Source organism: Myxocyprinus asiaticus, chromosome 27 (assembly GCF_019703515.2).
Source record: "Myxocyprinus asiaticus isolate MX2 ecotype Aquarium Trade chromosome 27, UBuf_Myxa_2, whole genome shotgun sequence".
Taxonomy (NCBI): Eukaryota; Metazoa; Chordata; class Actinopteri; order Cypriniformes; family Catostomidae; genus Myxocyprinus; species Myxocyprinus asiaticus.
The window spans coordinates 36,896,981-36,921,725 of NC_059370.1; the positions used below are offsets into that span (position 1 = coordinate 36,896,981).

General features: G+C 37.7%; 2 protein-coding genes and 1 long non-coding RNA gene across 11 annotated transcripts in view; 1 reads left to right on the forward strand and 2 right to left on the reverse strand.

Annotated features, from left to right (window-relative positions):
• The window catches only part of LOC127417577 (fructose-bisphosphate aldolase B-like), a 204,357-nt gene that overhangs the window by 64,616 nt on the left and 114,996 nt on the right, over positions 1-24,745 (reverse strand). The window lies entirely within an intron of this gene.
• LOC127417574 (acrosomal protein KIAA1210-like) overlaps positions 1-24,745 on the reverse strand; it is a 50,170-nt gene that overhangs the window by 18,396 nt on the left and 7,029 nt on the right. Inside the window, exons 1-4 of one of the 9 annotated variants that reach the window (XM_051657588.1) lie at positions 22,892-23,174; positions 22,468-22,538; positions 13,777-13,833; positions 2,170-2,249 (exon numbers count right to left, since the gene is read on the reverse strand). In XM_051657588.1, the coding sequence (XP_051513548.1) occupies positions 2,170-2,249; positions 13,777-13,826 (130 nt within the window). In that variant the 5' untranslated portion in view covers positions 13,827-13,833; positions 22,468-22,538; positions 22,892-23,174. Of the gene's footprint in view, positions 1-2,169; positions 2,250-4,768; positions 4,793-13,557; positions 13,685-13,776; positions 13,834-22,467; positions 22,539-22,891; positions 23,175-23,471; positions 23,493-24,745 lie in introns of those variants that run through there. The other 8 variants (XM_051657587.1, XM_051657591.1, XM_051657593.1 and 5 more) reach the window with 8 other exon arrangements.
• Positions 4,881-6,649, forward strand: LOC127417584 (uncharacterized). Its single transcript, XR_007893297.1, has 2 exons — positions 4,881-5,350; positions 6,009-6,649. It is a non-coding gene; the product is annotated as an uncharacterized LOC127417584 (long non-coding RNA).

The following is a 24,745-nucleotide window of genomic DNA, read 5'->3' on the forward strand; positions in this document are numbered from 1 at the left end:
TTGAAAAATCTATTTGTGCCCAAAACAAGGTATTTTAGAAAGCAGCTACATGATGCTACTTACCTTATGGAACAGCCCACTAGGTTGTGGAACAGAGCTCAAGTCCTACTGAACTCGATAGATAAGACTTGAATCACTAAAAACAAACTATGCATAGTGTGACTGAATTCACAATTTTAAACATAAGGTTTCTCGAATGGGCTGGGTTCGAGCTCAAATTCTGATTTCACGAACACTTTTGCAAACAGCAGCACAATGATAAAGTCACAACTCTTAAGTCTCTCAGTGCTGCTGACAAGCCTTCGCATATAGTCCTTCAGGACTTTGTGGCATGGTGTTCTATTGTTGCCTGATATGTCTCTCTCAATCTCGTCTTATGGAAAGTCACATGATGAAGCTGTACTAGCAAAGCCTGTAGTCTCCAGCTGTGGCCTGTCTAAAAGGAGTAAACAACACGCAGAGAAAGAGCTCTCGCTATCTCTTATAAACCACTCAATGCTCAGTTATTTGATTACACAGTGAGGGACATTAAATATTGCCTTCTAAGAACAGGGACTCAGTATGTTTAAAAGTGGCTACATTAAATGATCAGTGCTCTGAGAGAGTAGTCTGTACTGGGCTACGACTACTCTATTAAGAATTGTTTCGGTCATGAAGGACTGTTTTTTGTAACAAATCTTTTAAGTAATCCATTCAATCCAATCTAGTGCCTATTGCTGGATCAGTTATTAGAAATCTTTACTTACAGCTGATACAATTAAAGTGGACTATAATAAAAGCAAGTCATATCAATGTAGCCTACAGGAAGGCTTACTGAATTAATCAGTGAACGAATCAGTGAAGAGTTGTTTGAGTGAACTGACTCAAAAGATTTATCTTTTATTATTAGAAATCACTAGGAAAACAGACTGGTTCTACAGTGAAATTGGAAACAGCAGGTTGACTTTTCTTTAGCAAAAATTAGTCTGTGCTAACTGAAATTCGAAGCAGTGCCCCCAGTGGCCAAAGTGGTAAGTGTTGTTGGGCGAATGGGCATGTGTGAGTTCTTTTTTGCGGGTGTAATGTCCACAGAGGGCGCCAAAAGTGAGTTGAGAAGTGAGCTGTTTTCAGCTGAACAGGCAGTAATACAGTGAAGAGAAATGCATATTTTATAAATGGTACCCCCCAACCAAACCCAAACCTAACCCTAACCATCAGTGGAGTAAAAATGTAATGTTAAAGGGAAAAATGTAACCTCTGAATCTCGCAAAACACAGATTATGCGAACGCAATTACTTCGTGATTTCAATGCGGGATCTGAACCAAGGGTCTCTCTCATTGCTGATGCAACTCACTTCCGGTTGCACCACAGGGAAAGGTAAACAATGGAGTTGATGCAAAAATGTCTGATAGGTGATGGTGCTTGTCGGTGAGTTGGCATAATGTGTGTACCGGAACTCTCTGAAACCACATTCTGACTTCCTGATTGATCATGTTGGAGAAAAATCAAAGTACCCATTACTAGTGCCTATTCTTGGATCAGCATTTAGTAATATCTAACTCAAGGACCATAAATGTCATCTCACTCATTGTGTGCAAGGTAAAGACCATCAGTGTAATTTACATGAACCCAGTCATAGATCAATTATCAGAGGTTCAAAAGCATTCTGTGATAACTCTGGACATATACAAGCTTACCACACTGGCAGACCTCCAAACACACTCCAGCCATTTACTAACTCTTAATCTAAATGGACTTGGATAGATTTGAAATCGGATAGAGGAGATTATCTTCCATCTCCTAGCGTCCTATTCTGCAAGGAATTGGCTAATCCACATCACCACATACTGTAGACCTTCCGTCTTCCATTGCAGGATCTGACTCAAGTAGCCTGGAGCTTCCTACTTCCCACACTGAACCAAAGTGAAAGGTCAAATGTCGGACACTGGAAAGCATACTCATATGGGAGAGACAAATGTTGGCTTTGTCTCTGTGCTACATGACTTCCTGTCAGCGAGAACAAGAATCTTTTTTTCTCTTCAGAGAGTACAGTGTGTCCTAATTATTCTCATATGATATCAGTGTGGCCAGAATGTATTATATATGGAAGTTCTTTATAGGGTTCCTTTCAGTAAGGAATTTCACATACAGTATATTTAAAGTCACAATAGACTGGACTAGAACCTTACCTGAACACTCTTCTCCTGCTTCTGATGGCTCACCAGTGGATGTAGCATCTGGGGATCCTGAGGCCATGGTGTCACAATCACTGTTGAGATAAAAAAAACATAGAGTTACCCTGGAGAACAAAGGAGTATAAAGGAGATTAAAAAGGATTTTTTTAAAGAATTGTTCACCCAACAGATCACCCTACCAACGTTCCAAACATGTGTTTTTTTTTTCCTTCCATGGAGCACAATAGAAGAAATCTGTCAGAATGTCTCAGCTGCTCTTTTCCAAATAACAAAAATGAAATTTTCTCCAAAATTGCAAAAAACAAACAAAAAAACATTGTGTTTTGCGCGAACCAATGACATCAAACCTGCGGTCATAGCGCACCAGTTTGAACGTACATAAATGTTTACAACTTTAAAGTACTTTTATAATCCCAATTCACTTGCATTGTATGGAAAAAAATCAGCTCCCTCCCTCCCCCGCAAAAGAAAACATACAGGTTTAGAACAACATGAGGGTGAGTAAATTATGACAGAATCATCATTTCTGGGAGAACTATTCCACAATAGTTCTTTATTTAACAATAAAGGTTCTTTTGTGCTTCTTTGCACAACCTTAGGTTCAACAACAAACTTTCTTATTAAGAACCTTTTTTTTTTTATGCATTATTAGGATTCTTGAGATGGCTATATGGTTATTTGGTTCTTTAAACCACTAGCACCCAATGAAGAAGAGAACAAATGGCTCTTTATTGAACTTTAAATGGTTCTCCTAATGGCATTGGACTATAAACCCTTTTTGGTTCTATCTGGAACCTTTATACTAAGATTTGAATAAATGTATTTTCTACTTCGGTTCTACAAGCTTTTTTCTTTATTCTTCTAAGATTCATTTTATATCAACAGAAAATAATTTTTTGAAGGCTATAGTCTTAGCCTATACCGTGATGACAAATCTTTTGCACGATGACTTCATATCAAAACAAATCCAAACACACACACACAAAAACAAAACAAAAAATATGCTCTCATCCATCAAATTTGTTTATCAAATACTTAATAATACTTCATACTCAAAAATCCACAATTCAACCCTCTACATAGCAAGTAAATCACTCGCATATTTTTCCCTCCACTCCAAATTCTGAGCTATGCAACTAAAATAGGTATTTTATTAGCCATTGGCGAGTAAACATTCCGATTTTAGAAGGTCGAAGGTAAAAGTGTTGCAAAACTCGAGAGTTTGTAGATCTGAATGTGAGAACTTTTAGAATAAATATTTGTACACGTAAGTCTATACATTATGCAAGTAAAAGTTTCCTTTAGCTTCATTCTGTGTATTTTGTGTCTAAAGACGAGACCCAGGCACCCCATTTTCAGTTCATGTCTCTTTTAAAATCCTTTCTGTTATTTTCAGTCAGTTGGTGATCAAAAAGATAAAAAGAAACATTATTTCTAATCATACATTGCATGGATGAGGGAAAAACCACCATGCAACTTCTCTCTTGTTAATGTGTGCTCAGAAATTATTTAGCAGAGATGGGCCACTTCTGTTAAAATGATGGGAGAAATTGGAACACTCAACCAAGGAGCTCTGAGTGCCCAACGGTCAACGAATGTAAGTCTGGAGCAAAGTGAAGTCCTGCCTTACAGTTATAAGAGCCAATCCCCTTTTAGATAGAGACATCACCCGTCAATCAACTCTAGAACGCGCATGCGCATAACTATACAAGCCGGGGAAAATGGTGTTTTTTTAATGTAATATGAGGTTAAGAATCACAATTTATGATTCCAGTATTGTCAGATTTTATTGCTGGTTTGAAATATGTCCTTTGATTGTAATCTTGACCAACCGTATTTGAGATTTTGGTCTTTCTCCATTCAAGTAGATAGGAGCTGCACTGGCATGACTGGAAATAGCCTCCTGAGAGTGTTCCAAAGATGGCCGACAGTGGACTGACTTACTAGGAAGACACTGGTGCTGTGCTCACTCAACCATAAACACTTGCTAGGGGAGCCGCAATTTAGCGCTTGTTATACACATTAATGTAAACCGCACAAGTGCATATAAACAAACATGTTACAAAATGTAAAACTGTAGTAAGTGTAATAACTGTAAACAATCATACACAATCATACATTGTGAAATATTTTAACTACAGAAAACACTGTAAATATGAAAATTTAACAAACACAAATTTTTTACACATGTATGCAAGGTTTGGCAATTTTTGTAAAAATATTTTGTTTTTGTTTTTTTGCATGGTAGTTTTGATATAGTAGCACTTAAATGATAATTTTTACAATATAACTATAAATTCTATTTTCAATAGTTTCCAACCTTGTGGATATTTTGTTAAAAATTTGTATGAAATTTCAAACAGCTTGTATCATTATAAAAAATGCAATTTTATGACATCATATAAACTGACAGAATGTGAAATTTGCACATTTGTACACAAGCTAAAATGTGATTAAAAGGATCAAAAGCTAAAGATGAAAATAAAATGTACAATCTTGTATAATATATGTACAATATATCCATTATAAATTATGATGCCCCCTTCTTGGTTTTCTTAATATCTTTTTTAGTTTTTAGTTGCATTACGCTTACATGTTGTCCAAAGTCTGGTGAGTAAAAACAAAAATTTACTAGCCAGTGGTGATTCATTCTCCAATATGTACATAGAGGGTTGAAGATGGAGACTATTTAGGCCTGTCTTTATTTGCTTGACTACTGCCCTTTATGGGAACATGTTTACACCCATGTCAGAGGCTTCGTAGCACCCAAGGACGCACAGGAGGTGACGATGATAAGCTGACACTACTGGAGCTGACTCACTCCAACGGATCCACCGTATCTGAACTACCAGACTTGTTTATACTAACAGCCCAAACCAGATTCCAGATCAGCTGAGGGTTCAGTGTTTGTCCTGACATTACTGGTCATGAGTAACTATGGTCTTATCCTGGATCAGAATCTCTGCTGGAACACAGTCAGCTTACTAGGAGGAAACTCTTAAATAGTATCTGTGACAGGCGGCTGCGGCTCCAGGCCGGAGGAATGACCAAACAGGATGTGGGGGCAATTTACACATACACAGGCAGTTCGGCCCCTTGACATGGATTATTCCAATTTAAGAGAGGCAGCATGTACGATTGCTTGAGCAGTTCACTTTTCAGTTGATAACCAGAGGTAAGAACGAGCATTTCAGCTATTATAGTGACACATTTAAAGCTGGTGTGTGTGTTAAAATTTGTTCTTGTACACCAGCTGAATATGCAGATTTCATTTGTGAACCACTGTGCTCCTGCATCTACTGCCATTTATGCCCCAGCGTTTCCATTGTCTGTAATTAAGACATTAGATAATTGCCATCACAACTGTCATGTCAACCCAATGTGTCTGTTCCTCTACTGACCTAACAATATTTTTTTAAATGCAATTCAATGAAGAGACATTTACTGTTTTAACCTAACTATGGAACACATGTAACTTCACATCTGACCCACCCACGCATTCTGTCATCACTCCCTCCCCTTCTCATACCACTTCCTGTCCTCTACTCATCCCACCATCTACTTCCTGTCAGGATGATATTAACCAGGTTCATGAGTTTCTGCTACATCAATGACAAATTAAGTAATTTTCCACACAAAATAGGACCTTTCAGTTACTCATGACGGTGTTTGTTGTGTTGTGATACTCTTGGTATCATATTGGCAGACATGTGCTTATCTTGCAAATGTGAGCAACAAGACACATGATAGTCACAGCAATGGTGAATCGAATTCTTTCGTATTTTGAAAACAATTAAACAATTGCCGTTATGTGTTTTTGTCTCTTTTATTAGACAAAGACAGAACAGAGTGAAAAGAAATGGAAAAGAAGTGGAGGTCTGGGATTGGGACATGTTAAAGCCAGATTGGCACCTGTATTACTTTTAGTGTTACACTGATATATAAGCAATCATGGCGATATTTTGAGATTACTGGCTTCGGTAATAACAGTGTCGGTTTTTGACTGTGATGTCAATAGATAATGCACATTTTTCAGTTTTCTAATATTTGTTAATTAATTTTGAGCATCTATTGTGTGAAATAAGTGCTGCTCCTATGGCTTTAAATGAAGTGAATTCAGAAAACCAATAATTAAATTTAACTTGATGTTTTATAAAAAGATTTAATGTGAAAGTAGTCAGTTTTGACAAACTATTTTACAACAACAATGTACTTAAGGGTATAGAGTAGGGGACCATTTAGTCATCAGTGGATTCCATCTGGCTTACACCTTCAACATGTCTGCCAAACTTTTCTTAACAAAGATAAAACAAGAGGATATTCACCGTCCAAACACAATTAGCATTTTCTTAGACATTTTACCTCTCTTAACCATCACTATTACTTTTGGTCATACTTAGAGTTTAGAATTTGAATATAACCATAACCTTACGATATACTTGTATTGAAGAGGAAAATAAAAAATTATGACTGATGATGATTATTTGTTTATTTATTTTGGCCCCTTTTTCTCCCCAATTTGGAATGCCCAATTCACAATATGCTCTAAGTCCTCATGGTGGCATAGTGACTCGTCTCAATCCCGGTGGTGGAGGACGAATCTCAGTGTCTGAGACGTCAATCCGTGCATCTTATCATGTGGTTTGTTGAGCACGTTACTGCGGAGACATAGCGTGTGCGGAGGCTCATGCACTTCTCCGCGGCATCCACACGCAACTCACCACGTGCCCCACCGAGAGCATACCACATTATGGTGACCATGAGAAGGTTAACCCATGTGACTCTACCCTCCCTAGCAACTGGGCCAATTTGGTTGCTTGGCTGGAGTCACTCAGCACGCTCTGGATTCGAACTCGCAACTCCAGGGGTGGTAGTCAGCGTCTTAACTCGCTGAGCTAACCAGGCCCCCATTATTATTATTTTTTAATTATTTCTGGCTGAACTAACAGTCATGTTAGTTCAACTCCCTTTAACAGAGACCAGATTTGCAAATTCTCACAAACTCTTAAATGGTTCAAATTTGTTATAGGGGTTATTCGGATTTGTTCTTATGGTTAGAGGGGCTGGTGTGACATCAGAGCACATGGATGACCTCTTCTCAAGTCATCAGATAACAGTCATTCATTTCCTCTAGGGGGAAGTGCATATAAAGTCTGCTGCACAGATTCACAGAGGACTGATTCACTGATAGCTAATGTTGCCATGTGAAAGAACAAGACAAGAAAAACAACAAATACAAAGAACAGCCATGACTTAAGCATAAACACACTTCATAAACCACTGCTGAAGAGGATATCCAGTAAAATGGAGGAATAATGAAAATACACTCATACACACTGAGATGGTCTTGCATCTGTCCAGTTATTGAGTAAGGATGAGATTATGAATGTTCTACCAGTCGTGTGTGACACCATTATAAGCAGTTGTGCTACACCTGGAATGCTCATTTAAAAAAAAAAAAAGCTGGGGTTTGAATAAAGCAATAAGCCACACGAGTTCATATATCACATTGATTTTATCACAGTTAAGGGGTGTTCTTTTGTACAACACGAAGCAGAGTGGTTGAAACCCCCTTTACCTGTAGTAAAATCACTGTAAACACAAACTCAAGTGGCTTATTGCTTTTATTAAAGACACCAATGTTTAATACACAGTTACGTTTATTATTATTAATTATTCGAATAAACAATTCTTCCACCAAGTGATATAATCCTAACTGTATGCTGTATTATTCTTATTCACGTTAGCGCCATATTTGATTTTTAATGGGAATGACAACGAGGCTATGAAGGATAGACATACAGTCTCTTCAATGGCACAAACGGTATAAAGCTGTGAAAAGATTTTCCACAACTCATGTTGTCTGTAGTTTTTTGTCTACTGAAAGTTCTTGGAAAGATGTTTTTTCAATGTTTTGTCTGCGGAACGATCCAAACACAATTTATACTACAGTACAGCCCATTGAAGAGACTGTACGTCTTTCCCTCACAGCCTCGTTGTCATTCCCACCAAAAATGGCGCTGCTGTGAATAAGGTCTATGCAGTTGCTAAGCAACTAAGCACCTTGGTGGATTAATATCCACCTTATTCCTACACCCTGTGATGCTTTACGTGAAATATGGGAGGTACTTCCGCTAAGAAGTAAACAGTTGTAGTTGTATCGTACGTTCGTTAATTTTTCCGTTGCGGTGTTGATCATTCATTCATACTTCTAAATGTGTGAGCACAGTCTGACAGAGCTTAATAAGGACAATATACGGCTAGCCGTTCCATCTTAAATAGAGGTTTGGGAGGACCTCAGGATGTATGTAGAGCTATGAACCGCACGTATCTTTGAGCTCTGTAAGGACATCGTAACATGATACTTGAAGAACAACAGGTATTGTAATTAATGCACATCAAAGTATTAAGATGTATCTAGGGTGATCCGATCACATGTTGTCAGGCGAGACATAAAGCTGTTAGTTGCAAAAATCCTGTGAGCACTTGTGATCGGTTTTTGAGGGGAGGGTTTCATGATGGCATTTATCATTACTACATCATAAATAAATAAACCAGAAAAATTTCACAAAATGATGCACCAGGTGCACACGAAGACACTGAAGAAGATCCGTAAAGATCTCGTACATGTATTTGTAAGCTATTTTTTGGACAGTTATTTCCTTTTAAAGCCATGTGTCAATGAGTCATGAGTCATGAACAGTTTAAACTCTTGATTTAGCGCAGCAGTTGATTGACAGATAAGGAGTGGCACTTCGCTGCATCCCGGATGGTGTTTACAGCGTTTCAAATGCACTTTTGACTACCTTTGTATGTGTTTTTGTGATATGATCACAAAAGGTTTTGCACCCCATTTACACCTATATATAGTGCTGATCACTTGTCATCGGATCATCCGAATCACATTCTAATACCAGCTGAAAACAGGGTCTAAATGACCGCTGCCTACATTAGCGAATGCTACAGAACGACTTCCGCCAGAAGTTCATCCCATATCTGTTTAACCAGTAAGACCCCCAGGAATAAGGTGGATAGAATGTGCGCTCACGGTGGGTTTATAGAACACAACAGGCTAGCTCTGGAAGCAAAAATCCCATTAGTTTTTTCCATAGGTGAATTAATTTTTAAAACGATAAAATAAATTGCCCTATGGAAAAATTAAAGGGATTTTTACCTTTAAAGACAGACACTACCGTGAGCTCAGAAGTTGTTAATCAATGTTCTATGCCTTTGTTCAAGCCATCAGTTATTTTTTTTAATAGTGAAATTTCTGGTAAAGATCTACACTTCCCATGATTCTGAAGAGCAAAGATCCACCAATCAGAGAATCGTGGCAAACAAGCCGCAGCAAAAGAGCCATGCATCTCCCTACACTCTCAATTACTTTTGTATATATCTGAATATTTTGCAGTAAAATTTAAATATACTGTTTCTATACTTATAATCAACTATTTTAAATCAATAGTTTTATATTTGATCATCGTTTTTAATTTGATTCACTGATTCTTGAGATAAGGAACAAAATATGTTTAAAATCTGAGTGTTTATTTTTTAATAATAAATTAATTTGAAATAGATATATAAATGGATATATGTCAGCTAACAAACCATCTCCCATTTCCACACATGATCTCAGGAGCTCAACCAGAGTGACCATCGGGTTCTTGGTCAACTCTCTTACCAAGGCCCTTCTCCCCCGATTGCTCAGTTTGCCTGGGTGGCCAGCTCTAGGAAGAGTCCTGGTTGTTCCAAACTTCTTCCATTTAAGAATTATGGAGGCCACTGAGCTCTTGGGAACCTTCAATGCATCTAAAAGAAATTTGTAGCCTTCCCCAGATCTGTGCCTCAACACAATCCTGTCTCTGAGCTCTGCAGGCAGTTCTTTTGACATCATGGCATAGTTTTTGCTCTGATATGCATTTTCAGCTGTGAGAACTTATATAGGTGTGTGCCTTTCCAAATCATGTCCAATCAATGTAATTTACCACAGGTGGACTCCAATCAAAGTGTAGAAACATCTCAAAGATGATCCAGAGAAATGGGATGCACATGAGCTAAATTTCAAGCGTCATAGCAAAGGGTCTGAATACTTATGTCAATGTGATATTTCAGTTTTTTCTTTTTAATACGTTTGCAAAGTTATCAAAAATCTGGTTTTTGCTTTGACATTATGGGGTGTAGATTGTGGATGAAAAACAGTGTAGATTGATGTGAAAAAAGAAAAATAATTTAAAGCATTTAAATGAAGGTGTCTGAATACTTTCTGAATGCACTGTTTTCACACTATTGATTTGACAAAATTGAATATTTTTCGATCTTAACCACGTGTTGTACACTGGAGCCATTTCAATTTTTTCCTCAACTGAAGCTGTCTCTATAACCTAAACTAAAATGCCAAAATTATTCCACAATTATAACAGAAATTATCATAATGGCAATGACAGATTTGACACGATGAAGCTGTGTCCGCAGAGACTTAAACATTGTTTGTTTAAAATATGAAAAAATATCAAACTTACCAGACCACGTGTCCTACTGTCGCATCCAACATGAACAGAAAGTGGGAAAGGGGTACTCAGAGTTATAGCTGACCATCACATTGACTGATTTATTCAGGATTATAAAAAAATCTGACGGAGTTGACGCAAAGTATATATAAAAATATAAGGTTTACTTTATGTATTGTTTGATTTCTTACAGATCCCTACTTTTCATTTGATATTTATATGAAAGAATTTGATGCATTTTTAAATGCTTTGTTTGGCAGTTTAATATTGTGACCTCTTGCTGAGGACAGATTAAGTTACATGTGCTTCCAAGTATAGAGCATGCATTTAAAAAAATGTATAATTAAATTATTTAAAATTATAAGTAATAAATGCCCTAAGTATATACATTTCCCTTAGATTGAACTTTTCCAGTATTTTTATTATTACGAATTTCTTAATTTTTAAAACAAAGATGACTTTTGTATGTATGACATGTTTTGTCCCTGATCTCAGTGGATTACCTAATTTGCAATGTTTCAGGGGATGATATTTCAGTCCCTCATTTAAGATGGACAGTCTTGTACCTTTGTCTTTTTGTCCAATTATCAATTACTTTTTTTGCTTCAAATAAAAGTTTATAATGTTGTGATTGACCTCAGAGCTGGTTGGTTTGGTTCATGGCTTAGAACTCATTTATGAAATCCCTATGGAAAAAAGAAATGGGAAAAAATACATCTAGAACCGAGATGGTTGAAAAAGTGGGCAGGCACTGTTGCGCAATACAGTGATACTAAAAGGGCATTGAACGCAGCTCATCCATTCAGAATTTAGAGTCGGAACGTTTTATAATTATGCTTTTGGAATTTTTGCTTGATAAACTAAGCGGCTCTTTCACGATTTCACTTGATTTCCCACATGCTAAAATATGTTGAAGATTTTTACATCTGCATGAGAAGTACAATAGTGCTTGTATTATTATTTTTTAATTCAGAAACCCTTTGACCCCATTGATGTGAGCTTTGGGTGACCTGTGACAAACCCTGGATAGAAGACCACCTGGCATTGTTCACACAGCTGGCCTTGTGTCCACACCTCTCCGAAACTGACGAAGTGGGATCACAAAGAAAACAAACCTAACAAAAAGTACTGTGGTGGTACCATGTTACAATGATAGTATCGGATGGCAATAAAATGGTACTTCCATTACCATAGGGATATTCCCTATGGTACTGAATGATTACCATGTTTATGTACTTTGGTAATCATTCCAAGGTAACATCAAAGAATACCATGGTACTTGGGGTACTTTTTTGTTTTAGTAATTTGTTAGTAATTTTAAAGCATTAACCATGTCACATTTTACCACTGCTTCAATATTTTGCAACAAAACAGACACCTATTAAATAGTGGTGTAACGGTTCAAATTTCTCAAGGTTCAGTTTGTCTCACGGTTTTAGGGTCATGGTTTTGGTATGGGTCGGTATTTTCTTTGTTCAGAAAAAAATAAAAATAAAATATTACTGCCAAATCCAAAGAATAATCTATTTAGTAAACACTTCAACAGATTTGCCCTTAAATAACAATCACTGTTTTACAACAGTAACCATAGTTTAACCATGGCATTTGTAGTAAAATCATAGTATCCACAATATAAACATGGTTACTGTCATGGTTACAATGTATAGTAAAATCATCATCATATATAGAAACTACAGTATTACTGTTATTAAACCATGGTTAACTGTATCAAAACCCTGATTTCTGTTGAGAAAATCATGGTGACAGCAGTCATGGTTACTACAATATTGCTATAGTAAAACCATGGTTAATTATTGTCAGGGTCCTTAATTAAAAAAAAAAAAAAAATATTTTCTCTTATTAATAAATCAAAATTTTAACTTAATACCTGCACTAATATGCTACATGCATCAACATAAAGTGCACTTCAAATTAATCTCAACATATATTCAATATTCGGAAGCTGTACATCACTATAAAAGGAATAACCTTGCTATTAAAATGCATAAGAATAGGGATGTTGTGATAATACTGCTCAAGTATTTTAATCATACGTGGAAATCCCACATAAACACCCCATGCGCTTTAGTTATTGTTTGATGTCTGTCCGAATTAGCACTGGAAAGGAGTGTGTGCCGTTTCGTCTCACCTGCGGCTCTTTCCACGGGTGATTAATCATGTATCAATGTATTACTATAACGGTATCTTAATGCCATTAATCAAAGTGCATTATTGACGCTCGTGACAGATTACAGCCGCGCGAGGAAACAGGAAGAACTTGTGTGCGCATTTTAAATAAACCCTCATGTGCATTATTGACATGTATTACCAGTAGGCTACACAGAAAGTGACGTCTGCAAACAGTGCCTGTTTTGTAAACATCTTTTGACCATCGCTGCTGTAATTGACTGCAAAAAGAAAATGTTCCCAGAAAGGAGAAACACAGGGGGCTTCTCTTTCAGTGTCTAGTTTTCTCCACTTGCCATTTTCAACTACACACAACGCTTGCAAATCAGTGATTTCATCAGGTTGACCCACGTGAAACACAGGTGGAGCGTATCCATTTACAGATCCATTCAGGTGCATTAGTTGTAACTGTGCCTGTTTGTTTGATGCTTTGTTTTCTTGACCAACACTTGTGCTCCAGATGCATCATTAAACTTTAGGTGAACCGACCGCGGTGCCAATGCTTTCTGAACGGTGGTTGGCGAACCGTATGGTTACTTTTTTACCGAGAACCGTTACACTCCTACTATTAAATAATATTTTCATTTTAAAAGGGATAATTGACCCAAAATTTATTCAGCCGCACAAGCAAGAATTTGAGAGCTATGACGGAGTGGAAGATTTTTGACAGAGTGGAAGAATAACTTACATTTAAGTCTGTTCCTCCCACAAGCCAAAAGCAAGTGAAATGGTGTCGTAATCAGACTTGGTTTGAGCCAAACCTCGATCTTCCAAGTTCCATGTCCAACACTCTATGAGGTGAGGTACCACACAAGCTAATAACATTGGAATAAGTGTGTAAATGTAGGTGGATCTGTAATACAAGCGCTAAAATTGTATTTTGCTTTACAGAAACTAATGGACTGACCTTGGACTGCCTCCAACGCCAGAGTTCTGTGATGACGTCCGACGTTTCATGTCTTAACTTTTGGACGGGAGGGAGGAAGGGAGAAATAAGAAAGAGAGAGAAAGACTGAGAGTTAGTAGGGAGAGGACACATTCAAGCAGAAGACATAAGCAAGCATGCTAGCTGTGTTAGCTTCAAACATTCTGTGTGAAGTATCATTTGTGACGAACAAATGATAAAAACGTAGGGAGTTAATGAACAAGTGATTTTTAATTATTCCACTAACCAGGTGTGAGAACAAGTTTCCACCAACAAGCAATTTGTCTGTTCACATTGAAAGTGAAAACATTAAAAGTACCATGGTACTACTGTGGAATTCTTGGACTTACATTGAAGTACCATGTTAATACCATGGTACATTATTTTTAGAACCATGATATGTCATGGTTCTAATACCATGGTACTACAATCTGATACCATCACTGTACCTTAGTACCACCACAGTACTTTGTTGTAAGGGAAAGTTGCGGGACATGTCACAATAACAACCAATCAAAAGATATCTGATGTTAAATGTACTGTTTTCAGGAAGGGGATTTTGGACCAATGAGATTTCACAGTGGGTGGGCTGCTCAGCACAATGCTGGAAAAATAGCAATAAGCGATCAACAATATGATCATTCTGCTCATTGCACCTGGTTAGGACAAAAGACAAATTAACATAGAGGGAGACTGCTTTTATCACGTCTGGTTTGTTCACAGTGTTCTACAGAATACTTTAAAAGCACAATCTGAGTTAGGAGCACTCATGATAACTTGTGAGAACTCCCTGGTTGTGTACCAGGGTTTCAAATGAAACATTTCTTGTGGACAAAATATTGGGAAAATATCGGTTCTGAACATTTTTGACCCGTTTACACCTAGTATTAAGATGTGTTTTGGGTGATCGGATCACATGTGATCAGCGCTAAATAAAGGTCTAAATGAGGTCTAAAACATTTTGTAATTGTATCACAAATCACATACGAATGTGGTAAAAAAAAAAAAAAAAAAAAAGTGACTACGTATTTGAGGTGTAAATGCTGATCCATCCTGAATGCATCCCAGACAGAAGTGAAGCGCCACCCCTCACCTATCAATCAACCGCTGCGCTAAAACAAGAGTTGAAACTTTTCTGGTTATGAGCAAATAACCTACCTATCGGAAATTTTTAAAAAGCAGATACGAACACAAGCACAAGAACTTCACGGATCTTGTGTAATATCAACATGCAGAGACCCAAATGAGAAGTTCTTTTGAAGCTCCTTTAATACAGGTAATCCACAAAATTACAGATAATTCTGCTCGAAATGTTGCATTTGTACTTAGCGTTAAAATTCAAATGCATCTGGGACAAACAGTGCACCTTTTTCGTGCTTTCTTTGTCTTTTCTGACTTAGTTGCGCTTTTTTTGTCATGCAGTAACACACTGACATAGTGACTGATGTATGTCGTCATGAAATCAGAGACCCTCCCCTCAAAATCCGACACAAGTGGTCAAAGAAGATGCATTTAAGTGGCCAGGTGTAAACAGCAATGTGTTTCACCTGACCACATGTAATCGGATCAGCCAAGACTCATCTTAACACCAGGTTTAAATGGGGACTTTGTATCCAAGGAACCTTAAGCAAGGAACAACTTAAGCTCAATTGACAGCGTTTTTGGCATAATGTTAATTACCACAAAAATTTAAAAAGCAAATTTATTTTTCGCTTTTCTTTAAAAAAGCAAAAATCTAGGCAACAGTGAAGCACTTACAATGGAAGTGAATGGGGCCAATCTGTAAACATGAAAATATTCACTGTTTCAAAAGCCACAAGACATGCATGTAAACATGACTGTAGTGTGATAAAATTGCTTATCCAACTGTTTCTGTGTAGAGTTATATCCAATTTTACAAATTTGTTGCATGATGATGTAACACTGTAAACTCTTGTAAACCCTTGTATTCTGCAAAAATGACAATGTAAACAACTTAAAGTCTCAAATAATACACAAGTTAATACAAAAGATTCACATTTCTGTCTTTAAACACTTCAAAAATAGGCCTCCTTTACTTCCATTGTAACTGCCTCACTGCCTCAAATCGAGTTTTTGCTTTTTTTTAAAGAAAAGGAGGGATGGGGGCCTGGGTAGCTCAGGGAGTATTGACGCTGACTACCAACCCTGGAGTCGCGAGTTTGAATCCAGGGTGTGCTGAGTGACTCCAGCCAGGTCTCCTAAGCAACCAAATTGGTCCGGTTCCTAGGGAGGGTAGAGTCACATGGGGTAACCACCTCGTGGTTGCGATTAATGGGGTGCATTAAGTTTGGGGCACGTGGTAAGTTTTGCGTGGAACGCGGAGAGTAGCATGAGCGTCCAAATGCTGTGAGTCTCCGCGGTGTCATGCATACGGTCTCAGAAGCGGAGGCAACTGAGACTTGTCCTCCACCACCCGGATTGAGGTAACCGCACCACCATGAGGACCTAGTAAGTAGTGGGAACTGGGCATTCCAAAATTGGGGAGAAAAGGGGATAGAATAAAAACAAAAAACATTATGCCACAAATGCTGTTGATTGAACTTAACTTGTTTTGAACCTGAATATTAAGATAGCATGACATAATGGAAGTACTGTACTTATGTCCCTCACAGCCTCGCTTTCGTTTGCATCAAATTAACTATGGTGTCTACTCTGACATGTGTTTGCTCAGTGATGGTTGAAGGATCGTTAAGGCTTTCTTTCAGCAATGGGGAAACTGGAGTAAACCACACTAATCAGTTTATTAAAGCCAGCTGCAGTTGCCATTTGGCTCAATCAGTTGATAACGTTAGCTAAAGTAGTGAGCATCCCCGTCTCATCTTCCATCATTTATATCTAAAAAAAAAATAAAGCAAGAATATGTAGGATATAACATGGCTCACACAAGACTGAGGTCTAACATGCCACTTTTGTTATGGAACAGTAGTCAATACAGTCTTTAAAGTGCCACCACGCTTTTATTGCAGTAACAGCAAGTTATTTTTGGATGATTCAATGACATAATTAGTAACTTAAATTAGATATTGAGCCTCATGAGAAGCAAATGAACCATTTGAAACCACATTAGACTGATTCTATTGACTACTTCCAAAACAGGAAGTGTGTACATCCTGTATAATTGTATAGTTTGTGGTATGCTGAAAAATAGATACCATTTAAAGTTTGACAGGAACATTTTACTCAAATTAATAGGTAATAGACAAAGCCTGATCTCATGAAAATTATGAGAAAGCTATGACAACATTTTTGCACAATGATATGTGGTTCATTACATGTAACCCGTATTGCGACAGAGGTAAAATGTCCACTGTGTGGTGCTAAAAGAAAGTTAAATGTTCTCCCAAACATGATGAGGTTTTTAGGGTTAATGCTTTTTCGAGTTTTAAATCAACAGACAGAGTTGAGTTCGAGTCCACCTTAGTCGAGTCCGAGTCAAGTCCGAGTCTTTAAACAATGGAGTCCGAGTCGAGTCCAAAAGGGGCCGAGTCGTACTCAAGACCAAGTCCATAACAGGCTGAGTCTGAGTCGAGTCCAAATGAATCTATTCATGAATCTGAATTAAAATTGTAACCGTAAACTCAACATCAATATTTTAAGCTTATTTTAACCTTCACAACTAAGAAAAATAATCTGTCAATATAAATGCAACAAAAACACCTCTGTTGCATTTCATATTCACATTATGATTAATATCCGGCTGAACAAATTTCAAAGTGGTTTCAAAGTGAAAGCATATGCTTTAGGTGTATGAAGACAGAATTGTCCTTCGACACACTTACTGTGTTCTGTTGACATTTTCAATTATTTGTTGATTTTTCCCCTCCATTCAAACATAGACTAAAGAAAGTGAAATTAGTCATTACAACCAGAGTTATTATTATTTCAAATTTTAATTTAGTTTTTTTTCTACTTCATTTTCAATTTGTCCATTCAATTTAGTTTAGTTTTATCTAAAATTATGGGTGAAATAATGTAATTAATTAAATACATTTAATGTGTTTAATACATTTAATAAATGGTAATATTAAAACATTTAATAATGCCCATAAAATTAAACAAAATAAAAACAGAAAAGATCAGATACCATTAGAAATGTATTTTTATTCTACTACACTTCACATTTATCAGTCCTCCATGCTGTGTCCAGGTATAGCCTACTTCCCTAAAGTTAAGATCAAATTTTTAATAGGTGAATAGAGACTTTATTTGTGTTCTTCATTGTATTTTCTGACTTTGTTGCCATTGAAACACAAGTGCCAGCTTTACAGGTAACACACAGAGGTTGCACTACAAAGTTGTAAAATTTCCATGGTCTATTTCATCCGTCATATAAGTTTAAATATCCCTAATTCGTAGCATATTTAAATTTTATCTATATAGTTAACATTTTCAGTTAGAAATGACTTTGCGTAGTAACGCAAGTCTGACAAAACATTTGTTCCATTTAATAATTTGCAGAGTTGGGGAACGCACTTTTAAAAGTGTACTTACGTTACTGATGTTTCTGGATGAGAGTGGTAGAGTATGTGTGGCAATCCCATTCATGCACACACATACAGCACGGGCGAGAGAGAGAGAGAAAGTACTTTGAAAGAGTGCGCGCTGCCGCTCTCAGCCAGAATAATCACACATAAGGACATATACGCATGAAAACTAATGTGCAGTATCAATTACACAGAATGTATGATAGTACTAACCGTAGAGAGCACATCATTATGAAGACAAAGCCAAATCCCGGACATTTAGAGGCAATTTTGAAATCCCAGCCGGACGCTTTTTTCAGGTCTGAAAAAGAGGACATGTCTGGGAAAAAGAGGATGTATGGTCACCCTATGTTACGTTATTTGTTTGCTTGTTTGTTTGTCATCGCATCACAAATGCCATGGACTCGGCTGGACTTTTTAAAAAAAATCCCGAGTCCTAAAGGCTCAAGTCCGAGTAAAAATGCATCCAAGTCCTTGACAAGTCCAAGTCCATTAAAACTGGACTCGTGACTCGGACTCGAGTCCGAACTCGAGTACCCCAACTCTATCAACAAACCTACATCCCTACTTAAACCTAATCAATAGTGTCATAAACAGCAAATGTGAGATAAAAAACACAATTGCTAAAGCAATCACATAATTATGTGGTGCTTCTATGACACTTTTGGCTCACAAGCTGTTCTTTTCAGTCCTTTGCATTGCAAGTGCAACACTCTTATTAATAGAGCTACCGCACAACTTAAATCGCATGTGAATAAGCTTGTAAATGTAGTTGGTTATGCAACTGCAAACGTTAAAATGTATTGCACAGTTTGGAGATAACATTTTTCTAATCTGTGTAGGTTTTTGTGAATCTGCACCACGGATGTCGCACCTGTTTTACAAGCTCCCCTTCATTTTCTTGAATTTTCTATTGATCATACCAGTAACAATTCATCAAATGTTGGAGAAGTACATATGTGCGGTGTAGTCAAGTGAACCTCTGCATGTTAAAGAGATGATTCAGGTGTCTGGATCAAGTGACACTGTCCCAGCAGAGTGTGTCAGATCACTGTGGACTGCTGCATCCTCTGCTATAGAGCGGTCACAATCGGCCCCCAAAATCAGAATGTAAAGAATCAGCAACGAGTTTGTGGCCGTGTTTACGCCGTTGCCTGATCTGCATAATTCCTTTAGTGAATCTGCTGCTACACGAGCGTATTTTACCAGCCGCAACTCATTCCCTGCTCAAGCCTGGATTCAGTCTCACATGAAGCACGGCCACTGATAGATATGCACGCGCTGCGCACATGGATATTTACAGTGCATCCGGAAAGTATTCACAGTGCTTCACTTTTTCCACATTTTGTTATGTTACAGCCTTATTCCAAAATGGATTAAATTCAATATTTTTCTCAAAATTCTACAAACAATACCCCATAATGACAACGTGAAAGTAGTTTGTTTGAAATCTTTGCAAATGTATTAAAAATAAAGAACGGAAAAAAAAAAAAAAATCACATATACATAAGTATTCACAGCCTTTGCTCAATACTTTGTTGAAGCACCTTTGGGACCAATTACAGCCTCAAGTCCTTTTGAGTATGATGCTACAAGCTTGGCACACCTATGTTTGGGCAGTTTCTCCCATTCTTCTTTGCAGGACCTCTCAGGCTCCATCAGGTTGGATGGGGAGCATCAGTGCACAGCCATTTTCAGATCTCTCCAGAGATGTTCAATCAGGTTCAAGTCTGGGCTCTGGCTGGGCCACTCAAGGACATTCACAGAGTTGTCCCAGAGCCACTCCTTTGTTATCTTGGCTGTGTGCTTAGGGTCGTTGTCCTGTTGGAAGATGAACCTTCGCCCCAGTCTGAGGTCCAGAGCGCTCTGGAGCAGGTTTTCATCAAGGATGTCTCTATACATTGCTGCATTCATCTTTCCCTCGATCCTGACTAGTCTCCCTGTTCCTGCCGCTGAAAAACATCCCCACAGCATGATGCTGCCACCACCATGCTCCACTGTAGGGATGATATTGGCCAGGTGATGAGCGGTGCCTGGTTTCTTCCAGGCATGACGCTTGCCATTCAGGCCAAAGAGTTCAATCTTTGTTTCTCATGGTCTGAGAGTCCTTCAGGTGACTTTTGGCAAACTCCAGGCGGGCTGTCATGTGCCTTTTACTGAGGAGTGGCTTCCGTTTGGCCACTCTACCATACAGGCCTGATTGGTGGAGTGCTGCAGAGATGGTCTGGAAGGTTCTCCTCTCTCCACAGAGAAATGCTGGAGCTCTGTCAGAGTGACCATCGGGTTCTTGGTCACCTCCCTGACTAAGGCCCTTGTCCCCCGATCGCTCAGTTTGGCCAGGCGGCCAGCTCTAGGGAGAGTCCTGGTGGTTCCAAGCTTCTTCCATTTACGGATGATGGAGGCCACTGTGCTCATTGGGACCTTCAATGCTGCAGAAATTTTTCTGTACCCTTCCCCAGATCTCTGCCTCGATACAATCCTGTCTCGGAGGTCTACAAACAATTCCTTGGACTTCATGGCTTGGTTTGTGCTCTGACATGCACTGTTAACTGTGGGACCTTATATAGACAGGTGTGTGCCTTTCCAAATAATGTCCAATCAAATGAATTTACCACAGGTGGACTCCAATCAAGTTGTAGAAACATCTCAAGGATGATCAGTGGAAACAGGATGCACCTGAGCTCAATTTTGAGTGTCATGATAAAGGCTGTGAATACTTATGTACATGTGATTTTTTCGTTTTTTATTTTTAATAAATTTGCAAAGATTTCAAACAAACTTTCATGTTGTCATTATGGGGTATTGTTTGTAGAATTCTGAGGAAAATAATGAATTTAATCCATTTTGGAATAAGGCTGTAACATAACAAAATGTGGAAAAAGTGAAGCGCTGTGAATACTTTCCGGATGCACTGTACATATCGCAATATACACGATATAGCAAATTCTCTATCGGTTGACACTTTATATCTTCGCCACGATATACAGTATATCATCATATCGCCCAGCCAGCCCTATGTGAAAGTGAATAAAAGTCATTGTTGTTTTAGCACCTCTAGTGTTCATTTCACCAGGACACTGCCGCGATACGTACAACAAGCCACGTAAAAATCACTTTGCAAAAATGTAGGTACAGTAACCTAATTCTATGAAATCAGGTTGAGAATTCATAGCTAGCACAGAAATATGTTTTTTTGACAACTGATAGATATTTAAGTTAATATTACTAACCCTCAAGGAGTTGCTTTTGTAAGCCCTTTGCGAATGGTATTGATTCATAGATCAAAAACTAAAAGTAGTCAGCAGCGATAGCACATTTGTTTGAAAAAATAAAAACTGTAATAAATCCAGACATAATATGAAACCCTCTGTACTTTTGTGGTGGTTCTGAACTTCAACCACATAATAAGAAACTTCTTCAACCATGGATGAACTAGTAGAATAAGGAGAGAGCATTCTGGCTATCTGATACAAGATGATTCATTATTGGAGAATCCGCAAGTAAACCACAGAAGAACAGTATGCCTAAAACATTTTACAGTGCAAGTTCAGTGACTCACTTTAATAAGTGACTCAGTATTAACAGCATTTGCTAGTTGATGGCCAACACAGACTCTCACTGACTTCAGACTTCTTTGATAGTGAGTCTTAAAAGATAACAGTAATCTGTTAAAAACTACAGTTCCTTCACAAGATGATGAGAAATTTGGAAGAGTTTAGGCTATTGACCCCACAACATCAACAACTTTAGAGAATGCACAGAGGTCAAAACTGAGAGGGGTCAGAACATTAACATTTGGGCTCGTATTTCATGAGAAGTTTCTTGTCAACGCAGATACACTGTGAAGATACAAACAGAGCTGCACTCTTGACAAGAGCACAAGGACCATAAATGGTGTGAAAAAGAAGGTAGGTCAAAATGTAAGGATGAGGAATGGCTCCCATCTACACTATAAAGTTTAAAATACCTAAAGGACATGGTTTCTGTCTCTATCCAAAGTCACATTTTAAATTTATATATGAATAGGGAACAAAAACATTAGGTTTTTGAAAGACCCAAACTCTCTTATTGTACATTCTTATCTTGGTGAGGCTAGATTATCAGTATGAGCAATGATAAATGGCAAACTCTAAAAAGAAATAATACACAAAACATTCTCTCTTCTAACCTCATAATGAATCTGGATGAGCACCAATGGCACATGTTCTTGGAATTCCAGCCAGTAATGATGAGTAGGGTCTTGTTGGACAAGTCATGAGACCATTAGATAGAAGAGCTTTAAAAAGACTCTAACTGATCAAGTTAAACTAAGAAGCTATTGTAGAACAATTCTAATGGAGCACAACAATAATTTGGCCAGATTTGGCCACATCATTATCATCAAGATAGGCATTTATTCATATTCAAAGAATCTTTTTCAGTGCTCCACTACTAAATAATCTCCACTGTACTTAGTAAACAATTTTTATCTCCAACCGTGCCAACTGAAACTCAGGACAAGCATGTTAACAAGAGATAAGCATTACAACATCTAAGCAACACTTTGGAAGTTTAAATGACCAAGTTTCCTTGAATAAAAGGCTCCAACTTACGTCTTTTCCCCAAAGCAGTTGTAAAACTGAGCCATGGTGTCAAAGTTCTCCCAAAAAGCAATGTCTCCTCAGTGCATTCTTTGTAAAAATTCCTTCAAGGTCCAAAATTTAATCTTCGACCCTCAAATCATCAATATCTCCTTTCTCACCATGTAGATGTGTTCATTAAAGAAAAAAAGATTGTGAGAATGTGTATCCTTCAAAGAAAAGATAAATGTGTGCTCCAGTAGACTGTCTCTTAGGACTGAGCATGCTCTCTGCCTCTTTTTGCCTCGGATTCCCACCTCCCTTCCCTCTCCAACCCCCGTCACCTAATCCACAGATTCAGCTACTATTGTCTCACCCCAGCAGCTTTACTGTCGACACGGGCAGGTGTCATTTGATAATTAGATAGGGTAGCTCCCTGAGGAGATACCACTGTCTGGGGTGCTCATTCTGTGCCTTGAAGGGGGTTGAAAATATGGCCTTTTGATGGCAAACACTGTTTAAATTAATCAACAGCAAAAAAGAAAATTGACCAATATGCTGCAGTAATTAGTGAGATAACCAGATTAGTAGAAAATGATAGTTTGTCACTTACGGTTCATGATGACTTGGAATTAAATCATTTTGCTTAGCTAAAAGCAAACGTTGATGCTGGACTAAAGTGCTGCTGGCTCATGCATGTAAATACTTGTATGTAAATATTTGTTTATTTTAAGAAGAGGGTGGCTTTTAAAGAGCCACTCTCCAGGTTTCAGGCTACAAAAAGATGGATATCAAAAATCTGGATCCAACTCTAATGGAAGTGACCAGACATTTTAGTGCCTGGACCTTCTTCATTTGCCCTATTTTCTTTAGAAATTGTGTTGTGCACACAACCACAAACTATAAGTCTCTACTACACACAAACTTTTTGCCTCCCTGCCAGTTTTGAATATTTTCCTTCCCCCTCAGGCAAATCGTGTAGGAGTATCCAGCAAAAGTGTAAACAAAGCTTTGCGACGGCCAATTATTTTTCTTCAACAAAGACAATGGCAAACACTGATTTAAAAAAAAAAAAAAAAAGAAAAAAAGTCTCTCTCTCTCAGGAAGTGGATGGTGGAAGATTTTTCCTTCAAATTAAATTGGTTAGACTGATATATAAGTAGACATATTCACTAGACATCAATTTCGCACTTTCAAATCTCATTAATTTTACCTCAGACGGAGAGCGTATCTGAATTTCAATGCACTTACTACAGCCCCCTTTTGAAAGCTTGGAGGAATGTCAGTCAGTTTTCTATGAAAAAAGACAGATTGGTATTTCCTGAGACTTTTTGCTCTACCCTTGAAGAAACCCATGTGTATTTTGTTTCAGGCATGCAGTTTTTTAAGAGTGCAACCAAGTCACCATAACATTCATGGTAACACTTTACAATAATTTTCAATAGATTCTATTTGTTAACATCATGAACTAATGATGTAAAATATAGTTTTACAGCACCTATACATCTTTATTAATGTTAATTTATAAAAGATACAATATTTCAATGTTAGTTCACTTTATTACACAATGCATTTATTTTGAAATTGGTATTTTAATTCACCAAAGTGGCATTCAACTGATCACAAATTATAGTCAGGACATTACTGTTGTAAAAAAAGCACCATCATTATTTGAAAAAAGTAATTTTGATCAAATCTCATTTCCAGGCCTCATTTCCAGCAGCCATCATTCCAACACCTTATCCCTGAGTAATCATGCTAAATTGCTAATTTGGTAATAGTAAATCACTTGCCATTATATCAAACACAGTTGAAAGCTATTTGGTGCGTTAAATGAAGCCTATCATTGTCTTTGTGCTTGTTTTTGAGTTGCCACATTATGCAATA